Source organism: Bufo bufo, chromosome 4 (assembly GCF_905171765.1).
Source record: "Bufo bufo chromosome 4, aBufBuf1.1, whole genome shotgun sequence".
In the NCBI taxonomy this organism is placed as follows: domain Eukaryota; kingdom Metazoa; phylum Chordata; class Amphibia; order Anura; family Bufonidae; genus Bufo; species Bufo bufo.
In genome coordinates, this window is record NC_053392.1 from 121,389,847 (window position 1) to 121,411,312 (window position 21,466).

Here is a 21,466-nt window from a genome sequence, read left to right on the forward strand (position 1 = left end):
GTGTGTGTTTTTTTTTTTTTAACCCTGTGGATGAATTTCGATTTAAATCTCAATTTTCTTATTAATTAAACTGAAAAAAAGAAAATACAGACACAGTTCAATAAATGGTTTTCTTCAATAAATTGTTTCATTTTTCAACATATATTAAAAATTCTTTGGTTTAAATTGGGGGAAAAAAACAATTGCACCAAGATTTTTGGAGTTTTTACATCACAGCAATCTTTTGATCCCTTGTTCCTTTTACCCTTATAGAGATCTATTAGTGTATGGGATTTTGACATGCTCCCTGCTATGCTGTGCTTCCTGTACAGCTTAGCAGGCAGCTTAAAGTGATGGCTTCAAAAGCGTCCAGGTTGCCATGGTAACCAGGTGGAGCCCTGTGATATCGCTGTGTGGGCTCCGATCAAAAGGCAGAGTGCAGAGTTTTGGAAAAAATCGATATGGGGATTCAGCAAAAAACTGCTATCACCAGAAACATAATGGGCAAATTAATCAAATGAATTCAATAAATCACCCAGCCCGTGTGTTGTGTTTAGATGTCTTCATTTTATTTAAGTATTCTTTCATAAGTGTACTTATTTTCAGGGCTTGTTAACCGTTTAAATGGAAACCTGTATGTGGGGGCAGGATCGTATAGTGACAGGCACTAATTTCACTTGAAAAATTATGCACATTAATACATAAGTGATGTCTGTTAATTCACAAGTACTTGCATGTTAAATTGTACAGTGCATGGCAGCAAGGAGTCTGCTGCAGCAAGGCATTCAATGAGATGCGGGCCTACCCCCCCCACCTTCTCGACACTGACAGGCTTCTCCCTTGGCACAGTAATAGGGAGAAACCTGTCAATCAGCATCTGGAGGGTGAGGGCAAACTATATATCACTGGACTCTGCTGGCCACATGGTCCATATATGTATATGTTAGTGCTCGAACAGTACTAACTGAAATCAGTGTGCATTTCCCTACACTACACTATTCTGCCCTTCCTTAGAGAACTGACCGGTTCCCTTTAGCACATCCAAGTTCTTACTTCAAGAAATGTTATACTTAGTTAATGTGAAAAGAAGCCCCATTACACAGGAAGGGATTTTAAGATTTTACTCTTTTCAGGCTCCAAGGCTCAGCAGTTGCTACAGGGTCTTCAGGCAACAGATGAAAGTCAGCAACTCCAAGCTGTCATAGAGATGTGCCAACTGCTGGTGATGGGAAATGAAGAAACGCTTGGAGGATTTCCTGTGAAGAATGTAGTGCCTGCACTGGTAGGATGGATCATATCATACAGTTGGGTTTTGCGATTGGAATAACTGCAAAACTTACCATGAAAACCTTTTGGGGCCATTTTATACTACAAAGTTATTATTTTTTTTTTTGTTTTGTTTTGTTTTTTGTTAACCAACTGAAAATGATAAATACTTATCTTGTGCAGCCTTTGTGTTCTCAAACATTACAGGTTGCTTAATCCCATTCAGTGTAAAAATTCATCAGACAAACTTTGATGGCTTGGTCAGTAAGGCCCTCTCTCTGCTCTCCTGAACACTGAAGTCTAATCTGACATCTTAAATCAAAAAGCAAAACAGCCGTATGAGTGTTCAGCACAGCAGAGAGAGGGACTGCAAACTGATCCATCGGATAACTCATCTGATGGATTTCACACAGAGTAGGGACTGCACAGCCTACAATGTATAGGAATACATGCACGATGCAGAAGGCAAATGGTTGAACAATAAAAAAATATATATTTTTAGTTTTTTTTCAAAAATGCCTTCAAATAGACTCTAAAACCTTTTTTTATTTCCACTATTGAACTGCATGTTTACTCCTAACTTTGTTTTCTTTATTGTCTTTTCAGATAACTTTGTTGCAGATGGAACACAACTTTGACATTGTAAGTGCTGTGATTTTCAAACTTACAATATACAGCTAGAAGGTGTCTTGTAGAGGTTAATTTCTCGTGAGTGCTGTGAATTTTTTGATTTAGTAAAAGTCAGATATGGCTTAATCCTCATGAAAATGCAGTCACTGTTTCACCCCTTGAAGGGGTTGTCCAGGATTTTTGTTTGTCTTCCTCTACCACCACCCTTTTTCTCCACCGGGACCTGTGAAGAGGTTTTCTTACCTGCTCCCTACCACTATGTAGGGGCTCCTTGGCTGTCCTCACCAGATTCTGGCCAGCACATGTAAACTTCCTACACAGACAGTGCAGCCAATGACTGGTTTAGCGGTAATTTGACCCAGCAGTGGCGTGCTGCCTCGTAACATTGAGGCCAGTCATTAGCTGCCGTGGTGCACATGACTCTATCTAGGCATGAAGACTGGAAGTCTTGGGAGGACAGCCCATGAGCCACGGAGCCTAAACGGAGTGGCAGGGAGCAGGTAAGTACAGCTTATTCTATGTTAAATCTACAAATTGTTTTCACTGTATTTTTGTAGATGAATCATGCTTGTCGAGCCTTAACCTATATGATGGAAGCACTCCCGCGTTCCTCAGCTGTGGTTGTCGATGCTATCCCTGTGTTTTTAGAAAAGGTAAGAATTGTCTTTCACTTGTGTTGGGGTACATGTTTAACATACTAAGTAATGGGGACAATGTAATGGAATAACCTCTAATTCTTTTTCAGCTACAAGTCATTCAATGCATTGATGTAGCAGAACAGGCTCTCACTGCTCTTGAAATGTTATCACGCAGGCACAGTAAAGCCATTCTACAGGCTGTAAGTACAACTACAGAAGCTACCTCCCCTGATTAACCTACAGTTCTTTCTATAAAGGACCTGTTACCACAAAATGCAATGCAGTCTGCAGGCATCATGTTATAAAGCAGGAGGAGCTGAGCAGATCTATATATAGTGTTGTGGAAATAGATTTGACAAATCTATCTTTGACAGAATTCTATTCATAAATCTGTATCACTAAATCTGAATCACTGATAACACCTCCCCCATGTACAAACATCAGTGACCAAAGCTATCTATGTATACACACTTACGCAGAGAATACGATCAATCACTGATAACACCTCCCTTGTGTGCAATGAACGTCAAACACCAGAGATATAAAAGTATAAATTCCAAGTTTTACTGAATATTTTCCCACAAAACTATATATCAATCTGCTCAGCTCCTCCTGCTGTATAGCAGTGCATTATGTGGTGACAGGTTTTCTTTTAAAGTTTATGCATGGGGACAAATCCACTGATGAACTCCTTAATTCACAGGGAGGACTTGCCGACTGCCTCTTGTATCTAGAGTTCTTCAGCATCAATGCTCAGAGGAATGCTTTAGCCATAGCAGCCAACTGCTGCCAGAGCATCAGTCCAGATGAGTTTCACTTTGTTGCTGATTCTCTGCCACTGCTGACACAGAGATTAACACATCAGGTGAGATTTCTTATGGTTGCAGTTCGTATAGCATCATATAATACCCTTTTATAGTTTATTTTTTATTTTTTTCATCAGCTTGTAAATTGTTTTTTAAAATGTTTTTTAAAAATCCGTATGGGTTTTAGTTCTGACCAGTGGAGATCTGCCTATTGGCTGGAACACTAAGGCCCCTTTCACACGAGCGAGTATTCCGCGCGGATGCGATGCGGGAGGTGAACGCATTGCACCCGCACTGAATACTGACCCATTAATTTCTATGGGGCTGTGCACACGAGCGGTGATTTTCACGCATCACTTTTGCGTTGCGTGAAAATCGCAGCATGCTCCTCTTTGTGCGTTTTTCACGTAACGCAGGCCCCATAGAAATGAATGGGGTTGCGTGAAAATCGCAAGCATCCGCAAGCAAGTGGGGATGCGGTGCGATTTTCACGCACGGTTGCTAGGAGATTATCGGGATGGAGACCCGAACGTTATTATTTTCCCTTATAACATGGTTATAAGGGAAAATAATAGCATTCTGAATACAGAATGCATAGTAAAACAGGGCTGGAGGGGTTAAAAAAAATAAAAAATCATTTAACTCACCTTAATCCACTTGCTCGCGATGCCCGTCATCTCCGTCTGACTCTTTTACTGTATAGGACCTGTGGAGAGCATTAAGGACCTGGGATGACGTCACTCCGGTCATCACATGGTACGTCACATGATCTTTTACCATGGTGATTCACCATGGTAAAAGATCATGTGACGTACCATGTGATGACCAAAGTGACGTCATCCCAGGTCCTTAAAGTATAGTTAATGCTCTCCACAGGTCCTTTACAGTAAAAGAGTCAGACGGAGATGACGGGCATCGCGAGCAAGTGGATTAAGGTGAGTTAAATGATTTTTTATTTTTTTTAACCCCTCCAGCCCTGTTTTACTTAGCATTCTGTATTCAGAATGCTATTATTTTCTTTTATAACGATGTTATAAGGGAAAATAATACTATTTACAGAACACCGATCCCAAGCCCGAACTTCTGTGAAGAAGCATTACAATGTTTTGCACTCGCGCGGAAAAATCGCGGGTGTTCCCGCAACGCATCCGCATATTTTTCCGCAACGCCCGTGTGAAAGAGGCCTTAGGGGGAGATTTATCACAAGTGGTGTAAAGGAAAGCTGGTTTAGCTGCCAATAGCAACCAATCAGATTCCACCATTTACTTTTGATAAATTTCCTTCTTAATGTCCATGTTTTAAAAGGTGTAAATGCTACAGCCATAGAATTTGTCATTTGAGAAACATAAACGTGGGACAATACAGAAGAATAGTCTTCCCTTCACCCATGACATCACCACGAGAGAGAGGATCCGCCCCCCACAGACAGGAAACCTGCAGAATAAAAGGGCGGACACTCTCCTCCCAATTCAGTGTGGTTTCCTGTCTCTGGGGAACCCTGAACTGTTCTATGGTGATCTTCCCCATGGTGGTGCTGTTATGCTGAATTTTTCATACCTGTGGTCCCCGGTCTGTCAGGAGCGGCGTCGCTGATGCGCTAGGGTTAGAGACACAGCAATCATCTGGAGGAACACCTTTTTTAGGCATGTTCAATAGATTAAAGATAATCTTGAAGGGAATGTGTCATCAGAATATGGCCTATTTAAGGCTACTTTCACATCTGTGCTTTTCCTTAACGGTATTAAGATCAGTCATAGAATTTCAATACCGGAGGAAAACGCTTCAGTTTTGTCCCCATTCATTGTCAATGGGGACTAAACGGAACAAGTGCATCAAAATGCATTCCGTTTTGGTTGCATTCTCATGGTGGACAGCATTTTCGAGCACGTCATGGGATGCGGAGCAAGACAGATCCGGCATAAAACACAAAGTAAGTCAATGGTGGCGGATCCGTTTGTAGGACACAAGAAAAGTGATCCTGCGACCCGTCATGGCTACTTTTGAAATAATACAACCAGATTCGTTCATAACGGATGCAGACAGTTGTATTATCCTATTAGAAGCTTTATGCTGATCCATGACAGATCCAGCAAAAACTCAGATGTGAAAGTAGTTAGTTTGTTTTTATGGTAGACAAATTTTTTGAATTCTTGGCGATTTTTTTGTTTTAATTTTCCATGGCATTTAAAGGGACTCTGTCACCACTTTCTAACCCCCCCTTTTAAAACTATTGTTCTCTCCATGGCGCCCTTGTGATTACAAAGGTGTTGTTATAACATAAATTCGCCGTCTCGTTTTGATAAAAATACCTTTTATCTAACCTGTCAATCTTGTGGATAAGGTGCCAAGGGCGTTTCTGAAGGTCTGAAGCTGCCGCCCGCCGCCGTTGGTGCCCAGCTCCTCCCCTGACCCTTTCAGCGCCGCCTGAATGTAAAGAAATCCGCCTCCAGCTCTCGCTCAGGGCCCCCTCCTCCTTTTCAAAGATCCCGCGCGTGCGCACAGCGAGAGCCGGAGGCGGATTTCTTTACATTCAGGCGGCGCTGAAAGGATCAGGGGAGGAGCTGGGCACCAACGGCGGCGGGCGGCAGCTGCAGACCTTCAGAAACGCCCTGGGCACCTTATCCACAAGATTGACAGGTTAGATAAAAGGTATTTTTATCAAAACGATACGGCGAATTTATGTTATAACAACACCTTTGTAATCACAAGGGCGCCATGGAGAGAACAATAGTTTTAAAAGGGGGGGTTAGAAAGTGGTGACCGAGTCCCTTTAATGTTTTTAAGAAAATACCTAAAATCATCCAGTTTTTGCACTTGCCACTAATCCTAAAGGGCATCTTTCCACAGTTCTTTATATATGACCTGTTAAATGTGCACTTGGCAGCTGAAGACATCTGTGTTGGTCCCATGTTCATATGTGCCCGCATTACTGAGAAAATGAAGTTTTAATATATGCAGATGAGTCTCTAGTAGCAACGGGGGAGTTGCCGTTACACCTAGAGGCTCTGCTCTCTCTGCAACTGCTGTGTCCTCTACACTTTGACATAGGCCAGGCAGGCGTGATCACGTTTGCACTGCCTGGCCCTGCCAAAGTACAGAGGGTGCAGCAGTTATAGAGAGCAGAGCCTCTAGGTGTAACGGCAACTCCCCCGTTGCTCCTAGAGGCTCATTTTCATATATTAAAACTTCACTTTTTCAGAAATGCGAGCACATATGGACATGAGACCAACACAGAAGCCTTCAGCTGCCAAGCGCACATGTAACAGGTCAGCCGGTGTCATAGGTACGGACCTGGTGATAGATGTATGTTAAAACAAACATCAAAAATTTGTAAAAAAATGTTTACCATAAAAATTTTTTTTTTTTTTTAAGAATAGGTTATTTTAGGATACATTCCCTTTAACACTTTTGGTAAGTTTGTGGTCGTAGGCTATATAAGCCGTATGCACCAATCACGTCTTATTACTAAGGTAATCCCTCATATGTTAATATGATCCCTGCAGCAACAAGCCATTTTAGAAACAGACTTTTCATACATTTTTTATAAACTGCTGCTATCATGGACATCTGTTGGGTACATACCGGTTGTGTTATGTATGAGACAACAATGAATACATTTTTTATTTTTTTTGTTCATTTTTCTATAGGATAAGAAATCCGTTGAAAGCACTTGCCTGTGTTTTGCACGTCTGGTAGATAATTTCCAGCATGAAGAGGTAAGGTTTGACTGGAACTAGTTCTGTAGTTGCAGACTGTGGGGAAAACAGGTCTATCTGGTTTAGCTTATTGCCCTACATGTTTCCTGTATCAGTAAAAATTACTTTTTTTGCTTTAGTACATTTAAGTCTACAAGTGTTGCAAGATGCAGCTTTTCTTTGATTTCTTCATATTTGTTTCTCGGCATGCAGCATTTTTACAGTAAGGCTGTGTTCATATTTACATTGAAGGATCTTTTAGGAGCCTCTGTTAAAGCGGGACAAAATCTGATTGCACACAGTGCTTTTGCCAAGGAAAATGATGGGTACCATGATGGAAACCTGATGGGACCCCTTTATAGTCCACAGTCCATTGGGTATTATTTGTTTGTCATGAGACTGGTCCGACACTGCCTTTTTTAAAAAAAATTGTTCTGCTCCTATGACTAGGCAGAACAGAAATGATTGTTGGAGATGTGAACAAAGGCTATTTAGATTTAGTAATTGATGTGTGTATATATAGTAATCAGCTATTTTTATGTTTATTTAAAGTGTGCTAAAAGATGTCTAATTTTCTCATATTGATCACTTATCCTCAGGATTGGTCATCACTGACTCATCAGTATCACATCAGTGGTGGCCCGCACCCCCACAGAACAGCTGTATTCAGCAGGTGCCAGAAATAAGACATTGGACGGAGACGAATGCAGAAGGCGCTGTCCACTATGTAGTGGCTGTACTGACATACTCCATCTCAGCTCACATCCGCTTGAATGGATGCTGAGATGCAGTACTACGGCTTGACCACTGCACGCTTCACGAACCCTTCTGCTTCTGGCTCTGTCAAATGTTGTATTTCCTGTGTTAATGTAACAGCTGATTGGTGGGGTTGCTACATGTTGAACCCCCACTGATCTGACATTGTTGAACTATCTTGAAATTAAGTGATTAGTATCTACAGACTGGAAAACCCCTTTAACAAGTGTTATGGATGTGTTGTCCTTTCACAATTTGGCTTAAGCATTTATATTCTATGTCTGATGCAGAATCTTCTCCAGCAAGTGGCTTCCAAAGACTTGCTCACCAACATCCAGCAACTTTTGGTAGTGACACCACCGATCTTGAGCTCGGGCATGTTCATCATGGTAGTCAGGATGTTCTCCTTGATGTGTTCTAATTGCCCCACGCTGGCCGTGCAGCTCATGAAACAAAGTATGTTCTGTGTTTGCTTGTTTTAGAATGTGCTCTATAAAGCATACAATCATGTATGCAGTGTATTGTTTGAACTCATCTTTACAGCGCTATAAATTTGGTTTATTTTAGATATAGCAGAAACTCTTCACTTCCTTTTGTGTGGGGCCTCAAATGGTAGTTGCCTGGAGCAAATTGACCTGGTCCCTAGGAGTCCTCAAGAGTTGTATGAATTGACGTCTCTTATATGGTATGTGTTTGTGTATTCTGATGTTTAGTGTCCATATGAGCCCCATTGGGGACAGCTTGATGCTAATGTCTGTAAAGCGCTGCGGAATATAGTAGTGCTATGTAAGTGCATATAATATGTTCCTGTTCAAAGCTGGATTAATCTGTTATTATGGTTTCTTCTCTATTGGTGACCACTTCAGTTTTATGGACCGAAAATTAACTTACAAATAACGCATTTTTTGCAGTGAGCTGATGCCATGTTTACCAAAAGAAGGAATATTTGCTGTTGATACAATGCTAAAGAAAGGAAATGCCCAAAACACTGACGGGGCCATTTGGCAATGGCGGGATGACCGTGGGCTTTGGCACCCATACAGCCGCATTGATAGTCGAATCATCGAGGTAACTGTCTTGTCATGGAGCCTGTAATGGCTCTGGTCGTACATTAGTTCTTTTGTCTCCCCTCCTTCCCCAAACATCTTTCCTAAATATACATTTTTATGTGATTATTTATATTTTTATATATATATATTATATCATGTATACGTGTGTGTGTGTGTGTGTGTGTGTGTGTAAAATATATATATATATATATATATATATATATATATCACACACACACACACACACTGTGTTTAAGTAAAATAAGACATTTGGCTAGCAGGGTTTTGCCTGATTCATTGTCGCTTTAAACATCCTCCTTCGCTCTGTGTCTTTATATTGTTGTCTGTTCCTCTCCATGGACTGTGGCATGATCATTTTTGTTTAGGGAATGTGGTGCGCTTGGCTGCCATGTGCAAAGATGAGAATCAAATGTTATGAGCTATAGTAACAAATTAGAGCATGAGGCTGAACATTTTGGAGCCACGTTTAACATTGTATTATGGAATTGCATTTCAAGTAACTGCTTTGGCTGGCCTTTAGAGAGCTCGCTTTGTCTTTCTGCCATTCTCGCTCTACCTGTGTCTTATTTGCAAATGTGCAGAGGATGGGAGTAGCTCTGGCTGCAGAAAGTCTTGCACAGTGGCTTTGCTCACACCATTTGCTCCCTAGGTCTGTGCAGTGAAAGGAGGGTGCACCCTTTCTTCCCTCAGGGCACTCCCTGATATTGAGGCTCCTGCCTGATGGTAGTTGAGGTGCCCTTTGTTAGACTCTTGTATGTATGGGTGCAAGGCAGGGCACATGGAGGGCAATGGCCTGCATATGGTGTAGGTGTCCAAAAAGTGGGCCAGGGGTAGAGGAGTGTCTTTAAGTGCAAAATGAGAGTTGTAGTATATCCAATTATAGCAGACACAGTTCAAACTGTACACAGTGCAATTCTCTCCTAGATAGCAATGTATGGATTTAGCCAAAGATTGGAGTTATGGTCCTCTTTGTACATGGCCTAAAAGTCTCTCTCATTAGAATAAATAGTAACTTGGCTGTAGTGTCCACTGCAGGTTCTGAAGGCACGTCTGGCCAGAACGTGTCATGTATAAAGGAGGTCTTAACTGTCTCTCATTTCAGCAAAATCTGAATTACAGTAGTAGGTTACCTTGCTGACTCCTATGCTGTGCCCTATAGATTCCAAGATCTCATCTTTCTCTTAATTTTTGCAGTAATTCACGCAGAGTTTTGGAACTTGAGGCCTAAAGAGAAGCATAGGTCACTTCTTCTGCAAACTCACTCAAACAACCTCAAGCTAGGGGTGGAGCCAGCCACCACCTAGCCTCCTACAAGGGCTGAGCCAGGAATATTAACCCTGACTGTGCCATCCATACATGGCTATACTGGTTGCAATATAACATAACATTACAATACATGGCATAGCATGACATTAAATAACAAACAGTTTGCACATACTCCTTGCTGAGGTTAGGATTGGTTTCTTTATTCACTAGTTGCTGCTAATACTCTTCCATAATGCAATGTGCAGTGGTTGCCTGTTTGTCCGTGTTGCAGCCATGTTTTTGCATGTTTGTATATGTTCAGCAGCAGAAATAATATTAGGCCATGTTTTGTCCTCTCTAGGTGGATATCCAGAGGTACTGTTCTTTAATTCGGCAGTTAGTTAAAAGCTGTTACATAAAGTAATATAAAATATGTACATAATATTTAATTTCATAGTACCCAGAGCTAATCTAAGACTATAACGTTTTTGTCTTAAGCAAAACAGAATTTATGACATTAAAACAATATGGTGGATAGTAATCATCTGCCTATGGCATAATACTGGCAAAAAAAAAAAAGCACAAAGCTCTTTTTTAATTTTTTTTATTTAAAGACTATTGTGAGAAAATATAGGTGCAGTTGTACGCCACTTTCTGAAACGGGGGTGTTGTGAGGACAGATCCAGTTGTCCTGAAATCTACAGCTTCTCCAAGCCGCCATAGATTTCAGTTTAGGCGCACAGACTGCCGGGGCGATGTGTCTAATTTATGAGTAGACCTTAGCCACACCTTAAAGGGGTTGTCATCTCAGGCAATGGGGGCATATTGCTAGGATATGCCCCCATTGTCTGGTAGGTGTGGGACCCACACCTATCTCATAAACAAAGCCTTCCAAATCATGGAGGGAGGCCGCGCATGCACGGTGCGCCCTCTGTGACTTTGAAGGCCCAGTTTACAAGATAGGTGCGTGTCCCACCTCTAGGACCCGCACTTATCAGATAATGGGGGCATATCCCAGCAATATGTCCCCATTGTCTGAAAGAGGATTACCCCTTTAAACAAAGTGCATCCTCCGACAGTGCAGGGGATATCAAGACCGACGTACTACATGCCAGTCTTGATAATTCTCCCCCTTAAGTGTTCAAAAAATGGCACAGTATTGTTCAAACAATTGAAGAGTATGATGCCACCATGTCAGTATATTTTATGCATCATGTGGGAGTCACAGGTCGAGTCCAGGTTTTCAAAATTAATAAGTCAAACTAGCTGATCAAAATGCATGGGATAAAGAGACATAGATTGATCTTTTGTATACAGCAGAGCAAGTGCAGGTTACCAATGGAAAGCGAGCATCTGCTGGACTTGCAAACCTTGAAACTTAAAAGGTGGAAGCACTGCAGAACTCTGCATCTCTAAAATGATGCTTATGTCCTTCAAGAAGCCGACAGACGAAACTCTAATTGAGCCAGTGTGCGCCAATGGACCTGTGATGTCCTGTTTTAGTCAATTTAGACAGTGGTTTGTACTGAACACACTGTACTTTTTGTAGCAGCTGAGCCTGGCACTGCAGCTCTGTGTAGTTCATCCTCATTTAAGTGAATGGGACAAAGCTGCAATACCCAGCCGCAACAAAAAGGCAGTCCATTTAAAAAAAATCTGGATCATCCCTCTAATATAGGAGTCATGATGGCATAGGTCTCTTATTTGCATATTCAGTCATCTTGCTCACCCAGAGAAGACAAAACACGGTCTAACGTTGTGCGTGATGAAGTTATGTGTTTTCTATTCAAGGATTATCTCTCTGTTTTATATCTGTGTTCTCAGGCAGCCCATCAGGTTGGTGAGGATGAAATAAGTTTGTCTACACTGGGGCGTGTTTATACTATTGATTTTAATTCTATGCAGCAAATCAACGAGGATACCGGAACTGCACGCGCCATTCAGAGAAAACCTAACCCTTTAGCCAATGCTAACACTAGTAAGTAGTTTAGGTTTTGGCTTATTTGGAATTATTTATTGCTTACTTACCATGGTGTAGTCACATGTGCCTCCTCTTTTTCAATTTTTATTACATGTTTTGTTGTACTTTCAAACAGTTGGTGAAGCAGTAAGTAGTATAGTAATTTTCTTAATTTGTGTATTCAGATAATGGCGATCCTTTCATCCCCAGTCTAGTTTAGCCTTTTTGAGAGGTTTCTAGCAGTACTTGTTTTTTTCTAGTTGTTTTATCAGCATACCAAAATTGTTTATAAAATGTATGCAAAATTAGTTATGTCTGATGGTGCGTTCGTTTCCAGTTACTCAGGCATTCTGTGTTCTGAAGATCACTTTACCTTTTTTCTGCAGCCAGTTTCTGACTTTGTACCTTTTGTCTTCATAGGCGGTCATTCTGAGCTAAAAAGAGATGATGCTAGGGCGCAATTGATGAAAGAGGACCCTGAGCTGGCGAAGTCTTTTATTAAGACCTTGTTTGGAGTGCTTTATGAAGTGTATAGCTCATCGGCGGGGCCCGCCGTCAGACACAAGTGCCTTAGAGCAATCCTTAGGATAATTTATTTTGCAGATGCTGAGCTTCTAAAAGATGTTTTAAAAAACCATGCTGTGTCCAGGTAAGGCATGCATCATTCTTTTTAACCTCTATAAAATGTTATTTCTGTTGCTAATTCTATATGTGAATTACTAGTCTTATTAATGAATTTAATTCAACAACATTTAATTTTTCCGTAACACCCATAACAGTGTAGCACAGTAAGCTACGTGGTTTCCTGTAACCGTCACTGATATGCTCTTTGCGTAGCTCCCATTCATTGCTGTGGGAGTTGAGGCCTGTGCTACACTGCGACTTTTTGTAGTGTGACTGACTTTAACTATTGAATAACAGCTGCAGTCCACAAGATTGCATTTATTTGGAATGCAATTGTAGTTTTAATAGTTAAAATCAATTAGCCGCGCTACAAAAAGTTGCAGTGTAGCCCTAGCCCAAAGGAAAATCTGAAGCGCATGTAACTGTTGTGGGAGAAATACACTAATAGTTTTTCAGAAGCTAAATGTTCAGTGTGTCTAGTTTATTTGAATGCATGTTTTCATACTTACAAATCTGCATATTACTAAATGAACTATTTGTAATCTCTCCTCTATTCTGTGTAGTCACATTGCCTCCATGTTGTCAAGTCAAGACCTCAAAATAGTGGTTGGAGCTCTTCAGATGGCTGAGATATTGATGCAGAAATTGCCAGATATATTCAGCGTGTACTTCAGGAGGGAAGGTAATTTTACACACTTGCTTCATTGCTGCTTGTATGTTTGATTGTGTATACTTATGCTTGTATATGGATTTCAGTTGTTGACTAAATCTGACAACCATGCGAACATGCTTGTTAGCATTTTGTGCATATATTATTCGGCACCCATGTTTTTCTGGTTTATTAACCTCTCTTTATGTTTACTCCAAGGTGTCATGCATCAAGTGAAGAACTTGGCTGAGTCAGAAACACTTTTAACAAGTCCACCAAAGGTCTGCACCAATGGGTCTAGTTCTCTAGCGAGTGCAGCAACCATAAACACTGGAACTGGCACTGCAGCTGGAAATGCAGCAGCTGACCTTGGGTCTCCAAGCCTGCAGCACAGAGATGACTCTTTAGATCTTAGCCCACAAGGGTGAGGAAAAGCTATTACTTCATTTTGTTCGATGTAGATAAGTATAGTATATGGGAAAGGGAACATGGAAATACAGTACCTTGTATAATCCTTAATTCTCTTCTATTCTGTAGTCGACTCAGTGATGTTTTGAAAAGGAAAAGGCTCCCGAAACGTGGGCCACGGAGGCCAAAATACTCTCCGCCTAGAGATGAAGACAAAGCAGACAATCAAGGTAAAGATAGTATTTTTGTGTCTTGGTGAATGTGGACCGTTATTTTTCTTGTCTTAAATTGGTGAAACTAAAGGTAAATTCATGATACATTCCCTTTCTCATGGTTATTTTAGCAAAAAGCCCAACAGCCACTCAGTCTCCAAAATCCTCATTTCTAGCTAGTTTAAACCCGAAAACCTGGGGCAGGTTGAGCACACAGTCAAATAGCAACAACATAGAACCAGCACGGACAGCGGGAGTTAGTGGATTGGCCAGAACCGCTTCGAAAGATACCATCTCAAACAACAGGTACAATAATTTATTACTGTATTGTCATATTTTTATTTGTGTGCATTGTTTAAGCGAGCTGGTTTAATACTCCATGTCTTTTTGGTTGCATGAATTTAATTTGATAAATGTGTCTAATTCCTGGTTCCATCTACCACAATATTTATAGGGAGCGGATTCGTGGATGGATCAAAGAGCAAGCACATAAATTTGTGGAACGATATTTCAGCTCTGAGAATATGGATGGCAGCAATCCTGCACTAAATGTACTTCAGAGACTCTGCAATGCCACAGAGCAGCTCAACCTTCAGGTACTAAAACTGAACTTTTCAGTTGGTTCTTATAACTGTGGGAAGCTCTGGCCAGCCATACTTTTCAAGAGAGATGTATTATCTGCAATACACGGAAGGACTAAGTCCAAAAGGGAGCTAGAGTTGCTATTATTTCCCTGCTTTTTACTCTGGCTAGGGTTGGATTTATGCGTCTGTGTTCCAGATGTTTTATATGTTGATATTACTTGGATGCATAATGGCCCGACCACTGTTTTATATGACCTGTACTCACAGCATTATAGGGATCAGTAAAAACATGATTGATATTAAGTAATACAAGTGTACAGTATAGCCGGAACAAGGACATGTTAATCAAGCTTTAGGCTGGGTTCACACATGACTGATTTAGCTGCGGATTTGCTGTTGCTGATTTCTCGCCCATATTCATTGGGGACACAGGAACCATGGGTATAGCTATGTCCTCTAGGAGGCGGCGTTGACACTCGTAAAAGCTGTTAGCTCCTCCCCTGGCAGCTATACCCCCTCCAGCCTGGGGAGAGAGCTTCAGTTTTTTCTAGTTTCAATAGGAGGCAAGACCTTTGCAGGGTAGCTCCTGAAGATTTTTTTTTTTTTTAGTTTATTTTTTTTCCTTTTTCAGATTGGAAACAGCGGTCGCCTCGCCTCCCTGTTCTCCCGGGGGAGCATGCCAGCGTTGGTCCGCCACGCTGCGTCCTCCCCCACAAGAAGACAAGGGGACCAGGGCAGCCTCGCTCCCCTGCATCCCGCCAGCTGAAGGGTCACCCATCCAAGTCTCTCTTCCAGCTTCCTGCCACTACGGTGCCAGTAGCTTAAGGGGTGACCCTGCTGGAGAAGAGGAAGGGTGAAGATGATGGCTGGACAGATAAGTAGATGCCTGCTCCGTCGCACCACGGCCGCCAACCCACCGGCTAGCTGTACTATTCTCTACCTCCCTGGAAGGGACACCGTGGCATATCTCCGGTCTCATGCCCTGGGCTCTGCATGAATGACTGACTGGGTGTCTTTATTATCAGCGGGGACGCTTGCTTATCGGCTCAGATGGCGAGCGCTTTACAGCGCAACTACAAGTACAAAGGCTGGCGGCGATTCTACTCCCATGAACGAACGGGCGGCAGCCTGTTTTTTCTGGCGCTGCCCTTGTACAGGGGCACACAGTAAGTGTTATTCCGGCAATGCGGGGGTTAATGGACGCGCGCATAGCAGCGGCTCAGAGGAGGGATGCAGGACCTGAGGGGGCGGGGCCTTCTCTTCCCGCCTCAGCCGTCAGCCAGTTCTTTCCGGACATTCTCAGACGGCGTCTCCTGGTCCTGGTAAGAGCTGTTGCTCCTCTCCTCAGGTCACTGTATCCCTCCAGCCTCAGGTATCTCCTGGATACACAATGTCTGATCCTTCTGGGGTTCTTCCGCTGCCAATAGCTGTCCATTATGCCTGCGCTATATGTCAGGCAAAATTCCCTTGCGGGCAACAGGATTCTGTCTCCACTGCTTGTCAGATGCCCAGGCAGGGCCCCTCCCCCTTCTGTCCATACCGCTGCTCCCCCTCTTGCATCTGAGTTACCCGATTGGGCCAGAACCCTCTCTGAGGCGGTGGAAAACCTTGCTCAAATCTCCCAATTACCCCCCATCTATAGTGGGTTGCTTGGTTGAGAATCCGCCACCAGCGCAGTGTGCACCTCCCTTAAATGCAGAGCTTCTTGCTCGAGCAACCCCCCCTAGGTCACTTCCCTCCTGTGATTTCGTCAGCGCACGGAATTCACAAAAGCGTCTCAGAGTAGACCATGTTTCTTCCTCTGACGCATCTCCCTCTCCACCCAGTGTACGGTCTCGCTCAGGTTTTTCTTCTGGGGACGTGCCTTCCGAAGGTGAGGTTGAGAATTCAGATTTGGATATGGGTACGGAGCAGCCTTCTAAGTTGGCCTCTACTGTGGATAGCCTCATTGCTGCCATCCGCGGCACTTTCCGGGTGCAGGACAATTCCCCCACTGACTAACAGGAGGTATCCTTCTTCCGTCCAAGACAGGCCTCAAAGGTGTTTCCGCGCCATAGGGATTTTTCGGCGGTGGTTTCCAAGGCTTGAGATCACCCAGACATGCGTTTTTCCGCCCCCAAGAAGCTGGACATCCTATATCCTTTTCTAGCGGATTCTGTTTCCACGTGGGCATCCCCTCCTAAGGTGGACCCACCAATGGCGCAGCTCACCAAAAATACGGCTACTCCTATAGCCGATGGATCCTCCCTTTAGCCAGCTGAAGATCGTCGGATAGAATCCTTGACGAAGTCCCACTTTGCTGCTACGGGGTCAGCCCTTAGGCCCGTGTTCGCCTCCGCGTGGGTGGCGAAGGCGATCTCTGAGTGGGGTAACCAGCTGGACCAGGACTTGGTATCCGAGGTCCCTACTCAGGGTCTCCGATCCTTGGCGCAGCTGATCATCCAGGCGAGGAAGTTCATCTGCGAGGCGTCACTGGATGCTGGCGCCCTCATTGCGCTTCTCGGCGCTTGCAGTCACCTTACGCCGCGAGCTTTGGCTGAAGGTGAGGTCAGCGGACGCGACTTCTAAGCGTTTTTTAGTCGGACTTCCCTTTGTCGGCGCCCGTCTTTTTGGTTCTCTGCTGGATGAAATTATTTCTTAAGCCACTGGTGGCAAGAGCATCCATCTTTCACAGTCTAGAGTTAAGAGGGCCTCTCATGTTAGGGGTTCCTCACGTGGCAGGCCCTTTCTTCGATTCACTGGTTCCCGCCCCGCGACAAGCTCTTCCGCTGGGGGAGGCGGGTTTACTTAGCTAGATCGACGTAAGAAACCATCCTTTCGGGCACGGCTCTCTTGGCGTCCCAGACCTCACGTCGCTCGACGTCCTGCGGCTAAGCAGTCCTCAGCCTGAAGTTGCGCCCCCACCCAACAGGGTGGGGGGGGGCCGCCTCCTCCTCTTCAGGACGTCCCGTGGGCCCATGTCTCCGAGGCTTGGGCACTCGAGATTGTATCCTCGGGATACATGATCGAGTTTCGGTCTCTTCCTCCAGACAGGTTTTTTTCAATCCCGTCTTCCACGGGACCCCGGGCGGGCGGCCGCCTTCTCCCAGGGTTGGACCTTGGTCTGGCCCTTAGCTCTTTGAAGGGTCAGGTCTCGGTGCTTTCCATTTTTTTTCCAGCCCCTCGGGCCTGTAAGGACTTTTCTTCAGGGAGTGGCACATACGGTTCCTCCGTACCGTCCTCCTTTACCGCCTTGGGATCTGAATTTAGTCGTCTTAGCGGTCCAGGCTTACCCCTGTGAGTCCCTGCAGGAGATTTCTCTCCAACTCCTGTCCTGGAAGGTGGTTTTCCTTGTAGCTATCACTTCCATCAGACGGGTGTCTGAGTTGGCAACGCTTTCTTGTAGAGAACCCTTCCTGGTTCTTCATAAGGATAAAGCGGTTCTCCAGCCCCTTCTTTCCTTTCTTCCGAAGGTGGTCACCGACTTCCATATCATCGAGGAAATTGTCCTTCCCTCACGGTGTTCCTCTCCTTTCACACCCTAAGGAAAAGGAGTTGCACCATTTGGATGTTGTCAGAGCTCTGAAGATCTATTTTGCAGCCTCCGCTCCCTTCCGCCGTACGGACTCCCTTTTTGTCACTCCGGAGGGTCCTCGCAAGGGATTAGCGGCCTCTAAGGTGGGCTGCAATGGTGGAGGCATACCGCGCCAGGGACAGGGTTCCGCCCTTAGGTGTCACGGCTCACTCCACCAGAGCGGTGGGCGCATCTTGGGCTCGGAGGAATCGCGCTTCAGCTGCACAGTTGTGTAAGGTGGCTACTTGTCCTCCTTACACACATTCACAAAATTTTACCAGGTGCATACTTATGCATCGGCGGACGCTGCCTTAGGCCGCATGGTCTTGCAGGCGGCAGTTTCTTAGATGTCTGCAGGGACGTTTGCTTCCAAGGGTCTGTGGTTTTTCCCCTCCCTGTGGACTGCTTTTGGACGTCCCACGGTTCCTGTGTCCCCCAATGAATATGGGCAAGAAAAGGAGATTTTTGTGTAACTTACAAGTAAAATCTCTTTCTCGCTCTTCATTGGGGGACACAGCACCCACCCAGTATTGTTGTTCAACCACAGCTGTGGCTGTTGCCGGTTAGAACCCAGTTTGTTTTTTCGGCATGGTTGGTGTTCCACATTGTTTCTTTGGTTTACTTCTCCTACTGCTTCTCACAAACTGAAGCTCTCTCTCCAGGCTGGAGGGGGTATAGCTGCCAGGGGAGGAGCTAACAGCTTTTTACTAGTGTCAACGCCTCCTAGAGGACATAGCTATACCACAGTTCCTGTGTCCCCCAATGAAGAGCGAGAAAGAGATTTTACTGGTAAGTTATACAAAAATCTCCTTTTTTGTGCAGCAAATCCTCAGTGTTGTACAGTAGCTGCAGAAAAGCTACAGTATTGCGGATTTCATTGCAGGTTTTATCCTTTTCAATGCAAAACATAAAACTGCATATAATCTGCAGCTTCTGCTGTAGACTAGGTCTCATGTACACGACTGCATGTGTTTTTGCGATCCGCAAAAAATACGGATGACATTCTCGTTCATTCCGTATTTTGCTGAATGGAACAGCTGGCCCCTAATAGAACAGGACTATCCTTGTCCGTAATGAGGACAATAATAGGACATGTTCCATTTCTTTGTGGACCCATTAAAATAAATGTTTCTGCATACAGTCAGCGAAGAAAAAGAAAAAAAGCAATGGACACGAAAATAAAATACGTTCGTGAGCATGAGCCCTTAGAAGCAGAAATGCTGCAGTTTTTTTTGCTGCGGAAAATCCTCAGCTAATCAGTCATGTGTGAGGAGCTACGAGTTAACCCAACAGGGTGTATGTAAAAAGATCTTCTAAATGACAGATCACCCTTTCAGTAGATATCTTTAAAGGGGTTGTTGGGGACCGACAGCCCGCACCCCCGCCAATCAGCTGTTCAGGTGTTGCTCTGGCAGCTTGTGTACAGGCCGTAACTACGGCACTGCTTCCATTGCTGAATAACTCCCTTTATTGTCGTCTTTTTGAAACATGTAGGAGTAGTGTATGTTATTTCTCCTAAGCAAATGCATATGGCAAGAAAATAATAATCTTTTACTCTGTTATTGTGGATATATCCTTTTCTCTGACGGTTTAAATATCTCCTTTATCCAGGTGGATGGTGGCGTTGAGTGCCTTGTTGAAATCCGCAGCATTGTCTCTGAGTCTGATGTTTCTTCTTTTGAAATCCAGCACAGTGGGTTTGTGAAGCAGCTACTTCTGTACTTGACTTCGAAGAGTGAAAAAGATGCTGTTAGTAGAGATATTCGACTGAAAAGGTTTCTGCATGTCTTCTTTGTGTCCCCAGTAAGTAACAAGAATAAGTACCCAAATTTTACACACCTTTTTGTTATGGCAGCAGGCGAATGGAGAGACCAGTTGCCGTGGATTTACTATGACAACACCATTTAAAATGTGGTAGCTGGCAGACCTTAGCAACCTCACTGTTTTCCCAATGTTTTTACTTAAGTATGGATCACTCAGTGCTATGGTCCCCACTGCCCTTCACTTCCTGGTCCTAGCTCGATGTCCCAGGAAAAGCCAATTCACTCGTTATATCTGTGACCCGCCTCAGCCTGTACTTTGCGGAGCAAGGTTTATCCTGACATTTTCCAGCATATTGAGCCGCGACCAGGAATTGAAGTAGTGTCAGAATGGCAATGGTGGAGGTGAGTAAAGATGCTTTTATTTCTTTTATACCCCTTTTGACCTGTATAAGCAATCTGAGAACAATCAAGTCATGCCATTCCACATTTCATGATGAGCAGAATTTAAAGAATTCTTTAGCCTTACTACCCTGCTCAATTATCTGCCAGCATAAACAAAATTCAGAAACATGATGCAGATCACACACCCACACCACCACTCCATTCTCATGAGGCACTCTGGGACCCCCGTTCTTATGATAGCTGGGGGTCCCTGCAATCAAATACTTATTCCCTATCATTTAGCAGCTATGAACAGAAAGATCATACAGAAACTTTCTTGCACAGTTACTTACAGTTCTGCTAAATGTTTGCCTGTGTCTTTATTGCTCGACAGTGAAGCTAAATGTCTCTTGGTGTTGCACAGGGATAATTGATGTGTTTCATTATACATTTTAGCTTCCAGGAGAGGAACCACTTGGGAGAATAGAGCTAACAGAAAATAGACATTTGCTTGCACTGGTGCACAAAATGAATAACTGCCTCAGTCAGATGGAACAATTTCCGGTCAAAGTGCATGACTTTCCCAGCGGTAATGGTACAGGGAGCAGGTATGTCATTTTAAAGATTTGTAAATTACGTTTTCCACTGATCTGTGTCTGATTCACATGACTGTGCTCTGTCATTGCTTGTGTGTCGGCCGCATCTCCCGGACTGACCGCACCTCCCTGACCCAAACTGACTCCATCATAGTGATATTCAGGTCCTATTTGATCACAAGTCTTTTGTACTATACTGGTATCCTCCTTTGTATACAGTACAATAGACCCACGATCAGATATTGTACAGTATCATCATGTGAGTACAGTACAACAGACTCAAAATCAGATGGGAACTGATCACTGTTGCAGTTTGGGTCAGGGGAGCCGCAGTCAACCCACGGCCATGTTTCCTGGATCAAGCAGTCGTATGAATCAGGTCTAAAAGTCACTTGAGGGTTTTTTCTTCAGTTATTTTGATTGATCTGCTGATAAGCTGCAGTTTGCTAGTCATAAATTCACATTTGCTATTTGACATCCTGAATGACTATTATATCCAGTTATAAAAAAAAAAAACATGCATAAAGCCTGATGGATTCGTTATGTCAAAGGGATCAGTTGTAATGGAAATGACTCCTGTACAAACATAAACCCATGATGCCAATGTGAAGCTTAAGGCTTTCTTTAAGCATTTTTTTCTGACAGAATGTT

The 21,466-nt window shown here is 43.6% G+C and overlaps 1 protein-coding gene across 12 annotated transcripts in view; it reads left to right on the top strand.

Moving 5' to 3' along the window:
- The window catches only part of TRIP12 (thyroid hormone receptor interactor 12), a 193,435-nt gene that overhangs the window by 108,270 nt on the left and 63,699 nt on the right, over positions 1-21,466 (top strand). For 8 of the 12 annotated variants that reach the window (XR_005778204.1, XM_040427793.1, XM_040427791.1 and 5 more), the window contains 18 exons: positions 1,113-1,261; positions 1,852-1,887; positions 2,433-2,528; positions 2,621-2,713; positions 3,217-3,378; positions 6,967-7,035; positions 8,061-8,226; positions 8,338-8,455; positions 8,682-8,838; positions 11,910-12,063; positions 12,466-12,694; positions 13,233-13,351; positions 13,538-13,742; positions 13,856-13,956; positions 14,070-14,244; positions 14,393-14,534; positions 19,687-19,878; positions 20,676-20,827. Coding sequence is in view for 11 of the 12 variants with exons in the window: in XM_040427793.1 (XP_040283727.1) it covers positions 1,113-1,261; positions 1,852-1,887; positions 2,433-2,528; positions 2,621-2,713; positions 3,217-3,378; positions 6,967-7,035; positions 8,061-8,226; positions 8,338-8,455; positions 8,682-8,838; positions 11,910-12,063; positions 12,466-12,694; positions 13,233-13,351; positions 13,538-13,742; positions 13,856-13,956; positions 14,070-14,244; positions 14,393-14,534; positions 19,687-19,878; positions 20,676-20,827 (2,515 nt within the window). In the remaining variant the exon portion in view is untranslated. The remainder of the gene's footprint in view (positions 1-1,112; positions 1,262-1,851; positions 1,888-2,432; positions 2,529-2,620; positions 2,714-3,216; positions 3,379-6,966; positions 7,036-8,060; positions 8,227-8,337; positions 8,456-8,681; positions 8,839-11,909; positions 12,064-12,465; positions 12,695-13,232; positions 13,352-13,537; positions 13,743-13,855; positions 13,957-14,069; positions 14,245-14,392; positions 14,535-19,686; positions 19,879-20,675; positions 20,828-21,466) is intronic. The other 4 variants (XM_040427797.1, XM_040427798.1, XM_040427801.1 and 1 more) reach the window with 2 other exon arrangements.